The sequence below is a fragment of the Urocitellus parryii genome, chromosome 10, assembly GCF_045843805.1.
Source record: "Urocitellus parryii isolate mUroPar1 chromosome 10, mUroPar1.hap1, whole genome shotgun sequence".
Taxonomy (NCBI): Eukaryota; Metazoa; Chordata; class Mammalia; order Rodentia; family Sciuridae; genus Urocitellus; species Urocitellus parryii.
This window is the reverse complement of record NC_135540.1, coordinates 90,099,193-90,118,196: the sequence shown is the minus strand read 5'-3', so window position 1 is coordinate 90,118,196 and position 19,004 is coordinate 90,099,193. Positions and strand designations below refer to the sequence as shown.

General features: G+C 36.3%; 1 protein-coding gene across 2 annotated transcripts in view; it reads left to right on the top strand.

Annotated features, from left to right (window-relative positions):
* Slc4a4 (solute carrier family 4 member 4) overlaps positions 1–19,004 on the top strand; it is a 319,583-nt gene that overhangs the window by 222,132 nt on the left and 78,447 nt on the right. For both annotated transcript variants that reach the window (XM_026402584.2, XM_026402583.2), the window contains exons 10-12: positions 2,351–2,505; positions 3,140–3,253; positions 5,872–6,046. In XM_026402584.2, coding sequence (XP_026258369.2) covers positions 2,351–2,505; positions 3,140–3,253; positions 5,872–6,046 — 444 coding nt within the window. The remainder of the gene's footprint in view (positions 1–2,350; positions 2,506–3,139; positions 3,254–5,871; positions 6,047–19,004) is intronic.

Sequence of the window (19,004 nt, the reverse complement as noted above, 5' to 3'; positions counted from 1 at the left end):
GTGGTAAATGCACTGATATTCCCTATGCATTAGTTTTCAAAAAAAGCAAGTCATGTACTTTGTTTTTGTACTGGATTATAAACTGTGTTGGAATAAAACATTTTCCTTTCTTTTTAAAAACATTTTCAATTCTTTTTAAATTTTTTTAATAGACCCATAATTGTGCCTCTATATGAGTTATAGTGTGATATTTCAATACAATTCTATACAATTTGGAATGTCTAAGGCACAGTAGGGAAACCATAGCTAATAACAATTAATTGTATATTTCAAAATAGTTAGTAAAGAGGATTTTGAATGTTCCCAAGAGGAATAAAAGATAAATGTCTGAGGTGATAAATATGCAGTTCCCCTGATCTGATTATTACATATTTTCAACTTTGTCTCAACTTTATCTCTTAAAGTATTTAATATGTTAATTCTGGGAATTTAACTATTTATATTCTATACTATTTCCAGAATTATGTGTTTTATAAAATAATCTGTAATAAAATGGATAATGCATTTTTCTTAGGTATCAGAAAATACATGTTTTATGGTTTTCTTATTTTGTGGAAGGCAAGTTGCACATCTGAAATACATTAGCAACTGCAACTGTGGAGTATCTAGTACTTTCCAGTTATGGTTTCATTACTCTCACAACAGCTTGAATGTTGCTACATGCATTTTAGATATGACAAAACCAAACCAGACTTGTGGTAAAAAAAAAAAAAACACTGTTAGAATATAAGATCATTAATTTCTGCTTCTGTGTCTTTCTGCTTTACTATTTTTTCAAATGTTTCACTTTTGCTTTATTGTTGAATTTGTCAGTTTTTCCATGTGTTAAGTGAGGAATAGGATGCTTACTTGTTAGGGATAGAAATTCTGTGTGGTGATTGCTCAGGTGATTTCTACTGGGTCTGAGAACATTGAAGTATAGCAATGCTGGTTCTTTTTCTCCCCCTATTAAGGGGATGTATATTTCCCTCCTCACAGTGAGTTAATTTATTTTTGTATGTTATTCACTTGAAGATGTGTCAATTAGGAATGCTTTAGGCTGCAAGTGATGGGCTTATAGTAGCTTAAACAATCTGCAGATTATTTTCTTATATAACAAAGTTAGGAGGTAGATAGTAGCTGGGGTTGGTTTAGTTTAACTGTTTGCTAATTGATAGCTGCACACTTACTTCCATGGTCTTAAGATGGCATTTTTTCCCCTCCTATCAAAATTGTAACTCTACAGTGTCTGCCTGCACTCAGCTTATCACCTCACTACATTTAATGTAGGAAACAGTGATGGGGATAATGTGAGCCGTATCTGCCCCTTTTTGCAGGCTTACGCAAACAGCGTCATTCTCATGTCTCATTGGTTGGAACTGTTGCTCTCTATCTGCAGGGTTGGCTGGAAAGGTGACTCTCTGACTCTCCAGCCACAGTGATGGAGATGGCAAAAGAAAATGAGATTGAGGGTAGCAGTGTCTGCATTTTTATTGCCCTCCTCTCTACCCCACAACCCAAAGACCATTAAATGCTATTTGATTGACAACTTTAGAAAATTCTTTTTCAGGAGAAGTGATTTAGCAGAAATCTTTAAGAATGGGGAAGGTGATTGAACAGGGTGGCCATCTTCTTTTCTTGAGATTAAAGAATCTGACCCAGTTCAGGTTCAAGCATGAAAATCTTGTGAAGAACTTTCAGATCATCAGTTTGGTTAGAAGAATGGAATGGTTGACAAAAAGGCTTGTGTACCTTTTGGAAATCCTTCCTTTGGAAGTTCATATAAAAGACATGAACCTTTTGAATCCTTGGTGATTTAGATATTACCTTGCAAAAAAATGGACTTGTTTAAATACATTGACTTTACTTTCTGACAGTATAACTAAGTTTTCTTTTTAAAATGGATCACATTATTTTTGTGCTTGACAACTGCAGTGTTTGAGTCTCAACCTGATCTTTACACTCACTTTAAATTTCTCCTTGAATTATCAGCAGTTGTTTGTCCCAGTAGTTTTTATTTCAGGGAATGACTTTTCAGTATATTTCTCCGAACTATTTTCATCTGGCTTCCATAGCAACTGTATCAGTAACAGTACTTTACCAAGGGGAGCTGAAAGGCATGTAATTTTACAGTATTGATAAAAAAAGAAACACTTAAAAATAGCCATTTACTCAGGCTTCTACATATATTCTTTAAGGTTATAATCTGAAAAACTTAAATATTTTGGAAATGGTTGAATAATACAAAATAGGAGAGCATGATTATAGTAATATCATGGTGAATTTTGGATAGCTTTCTTCAGGCTAGATATGGTGTGAAGCTTGTAGAAAGCTCTTTGGTTGGATGAACACATCTCTTACCATTCTTTAGGTGTTCCATGACATTGCATACAAAGCAAAAGATAGGCAGGACCTGATTGCTGGCATTGATGAGTTCCTAGATGAAGTCATTGTCCTTCCACCTGGAGAATGGGACCCAGCGATCAGGATAGAACCTCCTAAGAGCCTTCCTTCATCTGACAAAAGGTAAACTCTTAGGCAGTTGGAAATTTTAAGGTGCTAGAATACACCTGAGAAGGAAGTTATGTTTAGACAAGGAAGTGGGGTCAAGCTACTGTCTTAATATTTCTAGGTCCTCATGGGCATATTGCTTCCAAGGGATCAATTATGTGCCTTTGTTTCTTATTTCCTTGATGCTGTAAAATACATGTTAAATGTTTTGATGTTCTTTAGTGATTACAAATTAGCTCAGATCACAGTATTGGAATGCATCAGAGGCATTCTTTGGGGATGTTGTTTTGGGGATGTCTCCCTGTACATGTAGAAAGATCAGTTTACTCAAGTCCTTTGCAGATTTAAGAGGTTAAGAAATTGGGTGAGGTAGTTGAAGAGAAACCATTTGTTGGAAATGTAATATTTCCCAGGTGAATTTCCCTCTTATAAGATATACAATTAATTCAGCTTTTCATTTCATTAACCATTTGTCTTGGCTTTGACTGCAACGTGTCAATAATTATTTGTTAGGATAGCAGAAAGAAAGAATGTTCTTTCTTCCCAAACTTCATCTTTCCATTGGCCAGTGTATGCTATAGTGAGTGCTTCATTTTAGAAGCAAATGGATAAATACTAATGTTTGCTTGGGCTCTGTTTCCTTGCTTAGAAAGAATATGTACTCAGGTGGAGAGAATGTCCAGATGAACGGAGACACCCCCCATGATGGAGGACACGGAGGAGGAGGGCATGGGGATTGTGAAGAACTGCAGCGAACTGGACGGTAACTGACGGATCCTTTTGCCATTCACCATAAGGTTTTCTTTAGATCTAAATTTCCCTTCATCTTTCTAAATTTACTTTCAGCATTTTATTCACTGGTTTGTTCATTTATTCAGCCAACAATATTTATAGTGCACCTATTAGTCACAGGCACTGGGGATATAACAGTGAATTAAAATCCCTGCCCTTGTGGGTCTTACTTTGTGGAGATGGGAGACAAGTAAGAAAATAAATAAACGTGGTGATATTTTTATGATGAAAAATGAAGCAGAAGTAGGGACTCTTGTCATGAGAAACAGTATTGTGATTTTAGACAGGCTGGTCAGAGAAGGCCTTACAGAGAATGGCAACATTTGAGGAAAGTGCAGAAGGAGGTGGGGGACAGATCATGAAGGGAAGATGTGGGGTGGGAGGGAACTGCCCACAGAGTGCTTGCTGGAATGGCATTGGGGTATTATGGCAAATGCAGGGACAGATGGGATGTCAGAGGGTCCAACTGATGCCTGGTAAGTATGGGTACCAGGAAGACGAACTGGTGATGGGTTAGCCTTTCCCGGGTGGCTCTCAGGACTCCATCTCTTCCCTGCACATTTACTCAAAAGTGAGGAACATAGAAATGAATAATTCACAGGTCACTCCTCTGCCTCCTTAGCCTGAAGCTGGGAGTTCAGGTTTTCCAGATTGTTCTATCTGATTACTTTTTATGACAATTCTTCCTCTTCCACTATTATATTCTCCATTTCATTTTGGGGTAAGTGAAAATTTAAGTAAGATAGATTTTTTTCCTGTCTCTTAAAAAAAAAAAAAGACAAAACACGGTAGGATTTTAATAAATAAAAAAAATACTGTAGGATTTTAATTAAAAAAAAGTATGTCATTTGGTTTGCAGTTGAATCTTGGTGAAGTTATTTCCTTTTCCTGGTGATCCACTTGGATTTTTCTCCCAAATTAAAAGAAAAATTCCACCCTCCACACAAAATCCTCCCTCTTGAGCTCCCTGTTTTTTCTAAATACAGTCATGCATCACTTAACGATGGGGATGAGGTCTGAGAATTGCATCCTTGGGCAGTTTGTCATTTTGCAAACATCATGGTGCATACTTCCACAAACCCACATGGTATAGGTCAATCATGTGACACTTCTGATAAAATCAAAAGGCAAGGTTATGACCAGATGTAGGAGATTGCTGTCAGTGTAACACGGTGTGCTGTTTTATAGTAAACTATTTTTTTTGATCAGTAGAAGGTATTCACTCTAAAATAATGATAATAAGAATAGTGTACCAAATACATAAACTAATAACACAGGTATTGATTAACATTATCAAGTATTACATACTATATGTATTTGACAGCACAGTAGGTTTGTTTACATTGACATCACCACTGACACATGAGTGATATGTTGTACTGGCCCATCATACATGTGGTCCATCATTAACCAAAACATTATTATGTGGTACATGATTGAAGTTCTTAACAAACCATTTTCATTAGGAATATCATTTTTGTTTTTCTACTTACATCCAAGGTAGTAGTTCTGGAATTTAGTTTTTTAAATTTCATCAGACTGTGATTTTATTCTTCCCTCTTTCACCTTTCCTAAATGCACTGTGTACCTGCAGTGTTGCTGGTGCCATGCACAGCCCTGTGAATACCAAGGAAACAGCAGTGGGGCACTGAGTGCAGTGCAGGTCCAGCAGGCACCTAGAGAGGTAGATAATCCTGATAAAGTGTGAGAGCTAAGAGTGGGAATCTGGGTGATGAAATCGGAGCACCATTGAGCATTGGAAGTGGAGAGTTCTAGGCAGAAGCAACAGCATGCATGTTTATGGCTGATGATTGAGGTCTGGCTGGGAGGGAAGTAGACTGATCCATGGGTCCATTAGCTGACCTGCTGATGTGTATCGAGGCTCAGTTTGTGCCTTCTCCTGTCACCTACCTGCTGGCCCTCCCCACTTAGTTTTTTCAGATCCTTACCCCAAAGTCATCTTCTTAGAAGCATCTTCTGGTTAGCCTATTTAAAATTTCAAATACCTTTTTTTTCCAGTAATACATAACCCTCTTTCCCATTTAATGTTTTCTTTGATTTTTAGCACTAAGCATTTTACTTATTTATCTTGTTATTGGCTGTTTTTTTGTCTCACCAAAGTAACCCCCATTAGAGCAGGGCTCTGGGGCCTGTGTTGTTCACTGTTGTATCCCCAGCAACCAGAACAGTGCCATAGTGTGGGAATATCACAGGTGCTCAATAAACATTTGTGGGATGAAAGAATGAATGAATGTGGGAAGGATGCTCTAGCAAGATTGTAAAGGGCCTTTTATGATCCCACATATTTGGATGTTTTCCTTTGGGCAACAAAAGATTTTATTTATGTACACAGTTCATTCTTACATACAGAACCACTGGCTGATCTTTAGGAAATGTGACACCTAATCTAGTAACTGAAAGAGGTAGATAGTTTTCTGGTTTCATCTTAAGTGGTTAAATAGTATCATGTGATTGATTCAAGTGTTTTAATAACCAATTCTTCATGGTTTTGTGAATTGTCTTTTAATGAATTTGGTGGTCATTTATTTGTTTCTTACTTGGTCACATGTTTGCTTTCTCCCTGCCCAGGTTCTGTGGTGGATTAATTAAGGACATAAAGAGAAAAGCACCATTTTTTGCCAGTGATTTTTATGATGCTTTAAATATTCAGGCTCTTTCAGCAATTCTCTTCATCTATCTGGCGACTGTAACTAATGCTATCACTTTTGGAGGACTGCTTGGGGATGCCACTGACAACATGCAGGTGGGTATGGTTTTGGGGAGGACACAAATAGTACAGCCAGATTGTCTTCCTCACCCCTACAGCTCAGTTAGAAGCAGATGGCCTTTCAGTTACTCAGCGTGATTTTCTTTCTTTTGCTGGATGCTGCATTTTAGTTTGCTTCTGGCTTGCTGCTGTATTTCCAGCATGTTAGTAATTACAAAAATAGCTCGATGAAATCTGGCTTGAGTCACAAGTGGGGAAAAGAAGGAGAGGAAATGAGGATCTACAATTCTATTTGGGCAAACACATATCAGCTGCCTTACATTTGTGCAGTGCACAAGGTTTAGATCTTCTCCATTGAATGTATGGACCATATTCTGTTAAACTTGATCATCACACTCTTTGGGAATGCATGATTACTTTACTCTTTACCTTTGCTCTTACATGAACAAATAATAATCAAACAATTGAGAGATTGCTCAAAGTGGGATTTGTAACTAGTAGAATTCAACTTTAATGGATGCAAGTTAATAGCTTTTTCTTCCATACCTGAACCTGTCTCTCATTAAGCCATAATGATTCTGGTGTGGCTTGTTTTGTACCATTAATTGTAACCACAATTTTTTTGGTTACTTTGAAAGTGGCGTTTGCCTTCCTTTTGCATCAATAATAGCTACAGAAAGAGAAGATGTTTTTGATTCCCCTAATCAATTGGAATAATAAGTACAAAACTACTTTTATTTGATCCAGTCATTAAAACAAATAGGCATTGTGTTAGGATGAATACAGAGGAGTGAATAAGTTTGATAGTCCCATGAAAAGAATCCGATTCAAGCCCTTTTTACACTCTGTTCTTACTTACTTGGGTTTAAGCAATGTGACATTTGTAAGTGCTGCCAGCCAGCTTTTTTTTTTTTAATGTAACTAATTCCAAAAATTACTTTTGTCCCACTTCACTTTTCTTGCCTAGGTACATTTATGTTCTAGATTTCTTTTGAATACAAAAATAAGATGGAGGGCTGGGGTTGTGGCTCAGTGGTAGAGTGCTCGCCTAGCATGTGTGAGGACCTGGGTTCGATCCTCAACACCACATAAAAATAAATAAACAAAATAAAGGTATTGTGTCTAACCAAAAATAAATAAATATTAAAAAAATAAGATGGAAACTATAACATGTATATTGTCCCGAGTAAAAAGGGAGAAATGACTTTAAACATTGTTCATTTCAAGTGCCCATACCTTATAGCCCTTATCTGTCTGTACAGCATATTGCCCCAAAACTTGGAGGCTTGACATAACCATTTTAAACTTCTTCTCATGGCTCAGGCAGTTGATGCTTAGCTGAGTGGTCCTCTATACTTTGCAGTCAGATGGCATCAGAGGCTGAAGTCCCTTAAAATGACTTTTTGCTCACATTCCGGTGCCTGGCTTGGGCTGTCTGGAACAGCTGGAGTCTGAGGATTCTCCACATGACTTTTCCACATGGCTAGCTTGGGGACTGTGATGACTCCTAAGAATTCATGCTCCACTGGAAAGGGGAACTTGCTGTTCATCTTTACTTATTTCCATGTAAATGTGTACCCATATCATTTTCTGATTTTTCAGAGAACCTGAAAAATTAAAACTCTTAGTGAAATCTCATGACACTTAAATATTGGCAGCCAATCAACATTTAAAAAATAACATTGTGCTGGCCAAAGAACTTGTATCACTGTATTACCCATGAGAGACCTACAGTGCAGATTTTAGAGACTAAACTTGTGGACCACAGAGATGAAATACATGAAGAGTCTTCCCCATCTGCTCCTGTACTTTCTCTTCATTCATAAGACAGGAGTGAATAAACTAAATTACGACAGTGATGTCAGTAATAGAGTTTTTATAAACTTTGATCTGTATCCAAATTGGGCAGTGATTCTTCATCTAGATGATAACATAACATTCATTAAACAGATCATTCAAGGAAACAAGTGTAGAAGAAAGAAAGCACTGGGTAAGCATGCTGAGGCCAGCATGAAGAAGATAACACAGGTAGCCACATATTCGAAGAGTAATGCTAGTTTTGAGGACCGTAAGAACAAAACCATTTTCTGTCCATCAGAAAGCACAGAGACCTTCTTGTGCAGTTAATTTTTAAACATTTGTTTTGCCATTTTTCTCATTGAGGTGGGGGACTTTGTGGCACTTCCCATGTGTGAGCATATTGCCTTTCTGAACTGAATCGAAATCTTTGTAGCCTCATAAGACTTAGCTTTAGAATGCAGCATCTGAGACTAGGGGCAGGTTATATTGAAATCTGTTTTGATCCCTCCTATAGTAATCGATTTCTATCTAAGTGTATCCTTGGGAAAGTAGAGGACTCTGTTGTGTAACATATGTAGGTAACATAGGATTACCACCTCCCCTACCATGATATATAACCTGGACAAGGCCTTACTTGTGAAATTAGCTATTTTCTAGAATGTGAGGATTTCAGGGGAAATGAATGGTTTAGGGCATCAGAATGTTAAGTAGTACATCAGAATAGCCCTTTGCTGGATATTATTACTCTTGGGAATTGACAATTCAAAGTAATGCAAATACAAGAGGTTGTTTTTTAAAAAAATAATTAATTTTTGTTAGTTGTAGATAGACAGAATGCCTTCATTTTATTTATTTTTATGTGGTGCTAAGGATCAAACCCAGTGCCTCACATATGCTAGGCAAGCACTGAGCTACAGCCCTAGGCTACTGAGCTACAGCCCCAGCCCCATGAAGTTATTTTCCAGACAAAATTTGATAATTTTATTAATAGATTCTGTAAACTCCATGCATAATTTTGTTGAAACTGTAAACACATTGTTTTAAAAGTTTCTGTGATTGAAAATACTGAAGTAACGTTCTTTTTTCTTTTCTGTCAAATCTGAAGTCTTATTCCTTTAAGAACTGTATTGGCCAAGTCCTTCTCTCAGACTATAACTTGGTACTTCTGAGAAGTCCAAGTAGGTGGCAGAAACACTGAAAAAGAAGGGTAGAAAAAAGAATGATTATTAATCTACATTTATTGAATTGAAATTCAACAAATAGTTTTATATATTTTAAAGACTAGGGAGTAAGGTGGTTTAATATGTTGAAGAGTATCTCAGGTACTGAAAGGGTATGTACTTTAACACACACAAAAAATTTGAGACCCTTGCAGTAGAAGACTTCTTGACTTAGCAAGAAGGACAAGAGAATATTTTAAGGATTTAATTCAAAGATCCAGGTCATTTAACAGGTCTATGGAAGAGTTTGATTCATTCCTTTGCACATATTTATGGAGTGTTTACTATGGGTCAGAGACTATTTTAAGTGCTGGGATACAAATAGGTGAGCAAAATAGATAAGAATCCCATGCTGGTGGTATTTGCAGTCTAGGATGTTGATGAATGCAATGTTTTTCAGTGCCCAGTAGTGGTGTGTAGTGGGTTTATTTAGGGGGTGAAGTCCCCTGGATTCATGAGACTCTAGACCAAGACTAAACAGAAAAGCATTGGGGTAATCTGAGATATCTGCAGTTATATCACATGCATTCATAAATGTGGCAGTGGGTTATTCTCAAAAGCACAGGCAGTTCCAGTGAGTCAACTGAGAACAGTGTCCTTGCCTTTAAGGCAAACAGCTCTGAAATGGTTCACATAGGGCCCTTATTGTCAGGCTACAAATAGACATGGGTGCTGGGTGGAAGCATGTTGTGAAAACACAGATGAGTCACTGCACGACTGTTGTCTAAGCAAACTCTTCTGCCAGCTTCTGTTCAGGAGGTCTTGCCTGCTTGAAGACAGGATTTTACATCTAAGCTTTTATTTCAGAGCTAATGATGCACACACACATATACAAAATTAGATTATATATATGTATATGTATATATGTGTATATATAATATATCATTGGAAGCAGATGATCTTAAAAGCTATGTAGACCATTTCCTCTGTAACTATGTTCAAAATAAGAACAGTTGAGGCTACTACGATGGCTCCAAGTATGATTAAATCCTGTTGCCAACATAAATTACTGCATGAATTCCCCAACTTTGGCATATATATTTTGCCCATCAGGCAGTTATGATAGGACTCTGGGGCTTACAGAGTGGGTATTCACAGATTTCTTGTTAAGTGTTGGCAATTATAGCTTAACTTGGGCTTCTGGAAGCGACTGAACCACTTTGCCAAGAGTAGACCTTACACTCATCTAGGATCCAACCTGGGCTTGTAACTGATTGCTGTTCTTTGAGCTTAGCAACAAAGACCTGGAACGTATGCTTTCTGAAGTCCAAGAACAGTGCAATACTCTTATTACCCTTTTCATTCAATCTCACCAAAAATAATTCTCTGCTCTCCTTGCCATATTGTCAAGTAATCCAAAACTTTTAAACCTCATTGTTTTAAAATCATGTCCCTTCCACAACCAAAGTCTCTATCACCTGCATGCCTGCTCTTTACATTATATTTGTAATCTTGGTTGCCACACAAGCATACTGCTCTATTCATTTAGGTACTTTGGATTAAATTGTTAAATGTCAGTGTATAAATAGGTTCCATCAGAATCTGTTATAGTTATAGATTTTCACTCACATTACTATCTGGATGGATCCTTGCTATCAAACTAAATCAACAAATATTTATGGATTGCTTGGTTTATGGGCAACATATTGGCACAAAAAATACTTTTTAATATTTTGTGTCAAGTCTTGTGTTACCTAAAAATTATTCTCCTAAGCTTTATAGAATACATGAAAGTACTTTAATTTAAATCTACATTTAATTGTGAATGACTAAGCATAGTCTAGAGTGAAGACTGACTGAAGAATGTAATTTTAATTTTTTTCCGGGAGTAAATATAATCCTATTTTCACAAACCTTTTAGCCAAAGAATTCAGTAAGATTTTTAGAATTCTGTGAATTTTGTGATATTTATGGAGCCTAACAGAGCACATTTTAAGGGAACTTGTCTCATAATAAGGAACATTTATAGCTGGCATCTCCAAATTTGAAGCTTTATTTTAACATACTGCTGTGCTGAGAATTTTTAATCAATCTGCTGAAGTTGGAAATGTATCATTTCTTGTGCACATATTCCTCGAGAAGATAGACACTTCTTTACAAAGACTATCACATGCAATTTATAAGAGCAAGATGAAAGCAAATTGGTAATTGCTTTACTATATTGAGAATCATATAATAATTTCCATTTACCTGACTATTGTACTTTGGCACCCAGAACGCATTTCCTTCTTGACACATCAATCTGTTCTAGGAACATATTCTAATTTCAAAAAGTTAAGTAAAGGAGTCTGTTGGGATGATACAATTTAGTTATTTCCATAAGCAAAAATGAATAAGCCTATTTAATGACGGAGAAAGGAATCACTATTGCTTAGTTACCGCTAAGTTTTATTGGCTGTGGTTCTACCAGGGAGAAACTTGAAATAATATGCTTTACATGTACAAGTTCTGAATTTAACTCCTTGATTAAAGTAATTTGTATTTGGTTGTTTACTGCATTTGAAAGACCTTTGTCAAATCTATTTTCTTGATGATCAGAAAATGATAGTGATTTGGGGGATGGAGGGAGTCCCAAATGATGCTAAATTTGAAAATTATTTTGTTTAGCTTGCAGTTATTTAGGATATAATTATACATTGTAGAAAATTTGAACAGTACAGAAAAATTACATAGAAGATAATTTTGTCCTTAAACACATCACCCAGAAATAGTCATTAACATTTTCATGACATTTTTCATACATTTTACAATATTTGTGTACACAGATAGATCAGTATATAAAATTTAATATAAATGAGATCATACACATATTATTTCATAACAGTAGTATATCATGGATATCTTCTACATCAACACAGTCTTTAATGTGATTTTTAATGACTTTATTCATGTATATGATACGTGTGCTTTAGTTTATTTAGTAAATCTCCTATTATTGGACTTTCAGTTTTTTCTAATTTTCTCTTTTATAAGCAATACTATGGTGATTAACTATATTTTTGTTCTTTATAATTACCTTCTCAGGGTAAGTAAGTAGCAAAATATGTTTGTTTTAGTTTTTGCTATTTCTTTCAAATTATACTCCACGAAGATTATACTTCTTCCAGTAATGGACAAGAGTACCCAAAAGTCCATACCCTTGCCAAATAGAATTTTGGCCTATATTTTCATTTTGCCGTACTGGATTGAAAAGGCTGGCTCATTCTTATTCAATTAAGTTTTCTTTGATTTTTTAGTGAAGAGGAATATCTTTCCACACTTTTACTGACTACACTTCTTTATATTGTGTCCTTGGTATATTTTCCTTTTGGGTCATTTAGTTTTTTGTTTTTTTTTTTCTTATTGACGTGTAAGAACTCTGATATTTTCCTTTTGCTTGTTGGAAGTATTACAAAACATATTTTTCCTAGAGCTACCATATGTCTTTTAACCTTATTTATGATTTCTTTTGCTGAACAGAATTTAATTTTTGCGTAGTCAAATCTTTATTTTTTGTTTCTTCATGATATATTTAAAGAGCCTTTTCCTATCCCAAGATTGGAAAAATATTTACCCACATATTTTAGTTCTTTTATGTTTTCACTTAAATTTTTTATCCATCTGGAATTGATTTTTGTGTAATGTTATACTGGCATTTGATGTTTCAGATACATGTTCACATCTCTTTGAATAAAAACTGTAAGGCCTCCGTGTCTTTCCCATCCATTTGATTTGACTGGGAGTTGAAGCTTTGGTAAAGTTTTTGGCTCATGCTTTTGTTCAAGCAGAGAGATATTTGTCTTTCAAGTCTTCCCTTTTTTTTTTTTTTTTTTCAATTCCTGCTGGCAGTATAAACAGAATTTCTGCTTATGACACGACAAAGCACGTTAGAGTAGATGGCTCTGTCTGGCTTGGCGGCTTGATCTGTCAGGACAGAAGTCACGGATTTATAGGTTGTAATTACATAGGAGAATTGAAGATGAGGGCTGTGTATTCAATCTTCTCCCCCAGTGTGGATGGATGGTCTGTATAACTGGTTGTTGATGCTGTTTTGGAGGAGGAGAGGAGGTTGTTTGAATACACAGGAGAATCACCTGAGGAACTCTGAAAAAATTCTGAGTCTCCAGGCTTCATCTTCAGAGACCCTGATTTAATTGTTTGAGGTGGAGTAAAGAATTAGTGTTAAAAAAAAAAAAAACAACTTACAAATAAACAGAAAAACAAGCAAACAAGCAAATAAAAGACCCAGGCTTCCCAGATGACTTAAATTTGATTTAGATACTTGCATCATTTCTCCCTCCTGACCACGGGGGTTGGCTTATGCCAGGAACCTAGTGTCAAAACTCATGCAGGTGATTGAGATCTGACTGCCTGTTCCCAACGGCATTGGGCTGCCTTATTTGTTTAGGTATTTCTGGCTAAACTTTGGATTCAAAGATTCATCTAGAGAAATTAAATTTTATTATTCAACATGCTGCACAGTTATGATATAAATCATCACAAACATGAGCTAAAATTTCTCCTTTGATAGCTAGTAACATATAAGCAAAAAGCATTTCTGCTACGGTTTAGATATGAGGTGTCCCCCAAGAGCTTATGTGTGAGACAATGAAATTAAGTTTAGAGGTGAAATGATTGGGTCCTGAGAGCCTTAATCTAATCAGTGCATTAATCTCCTAATAGGGATTAACTGGGTGGTAACTGTAGGCAGGTAGGGTGTGGCTGGAAGAGGTGTATCATTTGGGACATGCCTTTGGGGTATATATTTTGTCCCTGGCATGTGGAACTCCCTCTCTCTACTTCCTGTGTCCTGTCCTGAGCTGCTTCCCTCTGACACACCCTTTTGTCCTGATATTTTGCCTTACCTCAGGCCCAGAGCAATGGAGCCAGTTGTCTGTGGATTCAGACCTCTGAAACCATGTGCCCTAAAATAAACTTTTCCTCCTCTAAAATTGTTCTTGGCAGGTCTTTTGGTCACAATGGTTAAAATGTTAGTGAATGCTTTATCATTGAATGCCATTGAGATATTTTATTTTCCAAACTTGATTGCATTGCAAATTGTCAAAAGAAATTTAAAATCTTTTGTTTTCTTGGACAACTTCAGCACTTTCTTCTTAGGTTTTACTCCACACCCTTCTGTTATTACTACCCAGCCTCCCTAAACAAGGTTGCAAATATTAACCCAAATAATAAGGGCCTTAATAAAAAGGGACACAAAACAACAAGTCATTCTTCAGTGTTATATAAAGATACTAAATTTCAGTAAAGTTGATGTTGACAGCATACATTTTCCAATTTTAATGTTTTATTCTCTTGATTGCGGTTGTTTTGAATCAGCCATGGTAGGAAATGGTGCCCTTTGCAACCATCGTCATAAGTAGCCCAAAGATGTGGAATGCTAGTATTACAAATTATGGTTGGATTTCAATGTTTTTAGAATCTTGCTCCTAGGGTCTGATTTTCTTTTATGCTTGATTTTATTATTTTGGGATTTGTCCTAATTTGGGGGGGGGAGGCTATTTTGAAAACCAGGGGCCATCCTTTCTTTAATTTCATACCCTCATGAAAGTAGAAAAGTATTTTCACAAATTGGTTTGGATGTGGGTTTGGATTTTACTTCTGTAAAATAAACTATTTTGTTTATTACCAACAATTTTGATGAAAGGAGCAACTGGCGATGGCCACGGAGTTGCCCTTGCTCCCCAGGGCTTCTGTTGATTTGGAAATTCTCTGGAAAATCTTGCAGATCTAGAAGCTATCCCCCACTTCTCTCTGAGGACTGATTTTCATCTTTTCTGTTTATGCCACTCCTTTTAACTTTCTCTCCATCTTCTTCCTCTCTTGAAGAAAACAAATACTAGAGATTGGCTGGGGAAAAGATTATACGAAGCAACAAAGGAAAGGAAACCATTATATTGTGCCTCAGCTTTGTGTTAGGTTTTTTTCTGAGTGCATTATACCTCATTGTATCATTTAATCTAAGTAACTATCCTGTGAGGGAGCCGTCAATGTACAGAAGAGAGAATTTGAATTTAGAGAGGTAACTAGTATAAGATTTAAACTCAGGTATCTGTTACTGTAAGGCATGCTCTTTTTCCTGAGCAACCTAGAGAGTTCTTGAAGATCATCTAGTCCAACTTCTTCATCTTGTGTCCAAATAAGTACGTTATGCATGTGGTTATTATTGTTCAAAAAGGGTTTCATCTATCAGAGACCATGCTGAGCATTTTATATGCATTATCTGATCAAGTGCACACTAACCTTTTCAGGGAGATTAAGAATCTTCCTTAAAAGTCATTGATCAAAGAAATGGTACAGTTTGGATGTCAGATAAAGGAATGTTTGATTCCGGAGTCCATTGCTCTCCTACCTCTTCTCTTTTTTGTTGTTGTCTTACCTGGAGAAACTAAAATTGATAGAAGTGAACTGAGAGTCCTAAGCTCTCTGGGGGCAAAAGAGTCTAGACTTCACGTTTCCTGTCTGCCAGCTGTTTGCTGCTCCCACTGTTCCACAGTTGGAATCATCTGATCAGAACTGGAATAAAGTGAAAGCCCAAGTAGAGTGGCCTGGAGCATTAGTGGCTCCTGATTCTGCCACACCTCAGAGCTCAGCTGGCTGCATTGCTGTGAAATACTAGGGAGTTTGCTCCTCAGAGAAACCAGGTATCCAAGTGTCTGTGACTTAGTAGCTATTAAAAAAACCACACATCCACACAGTATTTCCCCTTTTATATCTGTGAATATTTAATATAATAAATCAGAAAAGAGGCTTCTGATAGTTCACCTTATAAATTGTTTTAAGCTCTAGATATAAATATTCATTATATGAGATTATTTTAAAAATTTCTGTATCATGAAGAGGAACATGTCAAGATGTGGTGAAAATAGTTACTTTCTTAGAAATTCAGGAAGCGTCGCGAAGTTTAAAGCAAGTTTCCAGTGCAATGTGTATAATAAATCACCTGTCTGTTTCAAAATTGTGAGCCACAGAATGGAAACTGTAGTGCTAACCAAAGGATCAAGTACTGAAATAAAAATAATCTGCCTTTGAACAGTCACATGGCTTCCATAAATCAAAGCCATATGCTGGAAGAAATTGGTTGCTATCTTTAATAAATGACCAATGACGGCTGTTGACCTTTGACAGGTGGACCTAGTATCATTTGGGCTCATCTTCTCTGGTTCCTTTAGCATTTACTGAGTGCCTGCAGAGCACATGGCAGGTGGTGGATAGCCTGTTGGAAGAAGGAGAACCATGAAAGACACACCAGAAGACCCTGTTCCTGCCATTGCAGAGACTAATAGTTCTGCCAAGTGGAGAATCCTAAATCTCATACACCTCCTTTTTTTTCTTTTATATTCTCTCTTACACCCAGCCAGAGCCATGTTTTAATTCTGCAATAATGATGAGAAACAGGCATTCCATTGTGCCTGATAAAGAATAAAGAGGTGTACTTTTGCCTGTCACATGTATCTAGAATGTGGCTTGTCTTCCCATGGAGCATTCAAGTTCCAAAACTTTTATGTAAATTGCAAAAAAAAAAAAAGATAAAGACATGCGTTTATGGTGGGCGTTTCATGCCCACCATCAAGGGGTGAAAAACTGTATGTCTAAGAAAATTATAGCTTGGCACACCTTTAATCGTTGCCAAGGATTAGGTTAGTTGGGCAGGTATGTATGCCAAAGAGTTCTTGTGCCACATTTATGTTCATATCATTTAACCCTCCTGAACCTCAGTCTCTAAACACTGGAGAAATCAAGACAAATCCTATTTTGGGGGCATCTTGGTTCTGTTAGCATTGCTTGACATTCTGATTCTGTTCCTATGAGGAAGAATGAGCTGGATTGTCTGTAAATACTGAGATGACACCTTTAGTCATGCTTTGGAACTCACGTTCATGTCATAAGGGTGTCTAAAAAGAGACTCCTGCCAGACTTCAAACCTAGACTTTTCCATCAACAAGGGCTCTCTGGATTATTTCAGAGTGGTGTTACTTGCCATATGACAAGTTAGTCTTACTGTCTTTTTTACTGCCTCCCACCCTAACTCTGGTTGGTTATCTAGTGCTACCCTCATGTTGTTCGAATGCATTGTCATCTGTTTTCTGAATCAAACTCTAAAAGAGGAGGGTTTGCTATTGCTAATATCACTCTAAGGAGAATGTTGCTGGCTCTGAAGCAGTATAAAAATATTCTGAGTAATAACTGTAGCAAGGGTCTCCTAGGATAGCTTTTAAGTGGGGATGGAATTTAGTGTGCTTAAGCTCTGTAAGTTGATTTTCAAAACCCAATTTCTTCATAATCATTTCCTGTGTATTATAGTTTCTTTAAAGATGATAAGTGAATGAAAAGTTGCTGGAGGACTTTGGAAACAGTGGAAAGAGGTGGTCTGGTGAGGCTGACAGCAGGATAGGCTAACTAGGGAGTTGGGGACCTAGAAAATGAATGAGGGTCACTCAGAATATCCAGAAATCCACTTTACTCCAGTCTGGGGATATTTAGATTAAGAGGCATGTTTATGTAACATAAATTAACTTCTGGAAGCGAGTAATTTATTGTTTAATTGAAGAGAGAATTATTCCCATAATAGTTTCTTTTCACACACAAATTTACAGATATCACATAATTTTTCTCCATTGTGTAAATTAGTCTAACATTGGCTATATTGTACCTTTTAAAGCTGCATAACTTTGTTCATTTGAAAAATGTTTTGTTTGATAAATTTTAGTTTTCAGATTTATAGCTTTTTGTGTGAATGAATGGTCCTTGTCATCTTTTTACATTTAAACACCATTCCTTGGTAAAATATTATTGTAAGTTTACAGATAGACCTTTCCTACAAATACACATGTGCTATTCTAACTGATGTTTAAACAATGAAAAGTAAACAGGTCAGTTTGTCATCATTGAAAGCTTTGGTGCTCAGTGACATGATTAAGAAAGTTAGGGCCATTTTGTAAATTTCTGGTGCTTGATGATGTGTTTCTTTGTTCTTGTTATGCTAAAGGAAAATTGCAGATTATTTTCCATAGATATACCTACAAGGAGATATGACCATACAAATTTAGCTATTTATATCCCTACACACTTGTTTCCTTGAGAGATAAAGTTAATTGAAGCGTGTATATAAATTTAGATTGGACAGTGAGTATATAACATTTTTTTTTGAAATTGGTGCTATAGAAATTTCAGGATGGAGTATAAATCATTGTTTTTAAATCTCCTTTGCTCCCCACTTCATTTCAAAAGCTTTTCTGAAATAGTTGGGTAGGGAAAGGGAACAAGGGAGGAATAGACAAATTCTAGATAGAGCAGAGGGGTGGGGGGGCAAGGGTGAGAGCATGGGATTAGAAATGATGGTGGAATGTGATGGTCATTATTATCCAAAAGTACATGTATGAAAACACAAATTGGTATGAATATACTTTGTATACAAACAGAAAGAAAAAATTATTGTTTTGCTAAAAGGAGAGACAGGAATAAACACATTTGCAATGTTGCATGTAAAATGTTGGGAAAGAAGTAACTGCAGGACATTGGAGATTGCCCCTCCTTTTTAATGTTTTTACTAGTGCATTATAGTTATATGTAATAGTGGCTTTCATTTTGATATATCCATTAGTGCATATAATACAGTTTGCTCCATTTAAAAAAAAGTAAAACTACTTTTTTAAAAAATGGAGCAAACTGTATTTTAAAACTATATTATATATTGTGTATAAAATACAGCTGCTTTAAAGTGCCTACTCTGTGCAAGGTGAAATCAGGCTAAAACATTGAAAAAAGTACCAAGAGATTTCTACCCATTTCATAGTTTTATAAAATGTCATTTTGTTGATAGAATCATCAATTTTTTTAAGTAAGAATGAGAGCTACCTTTTATGCTTTATATACCAGTCATTACAGTCATTATAGTTCTTGGGAGCAATCCAGCCCTTGAACAAGAATGACTAACTATATGAGATGAAATACATGGTAGCACCATTTATGTAAGT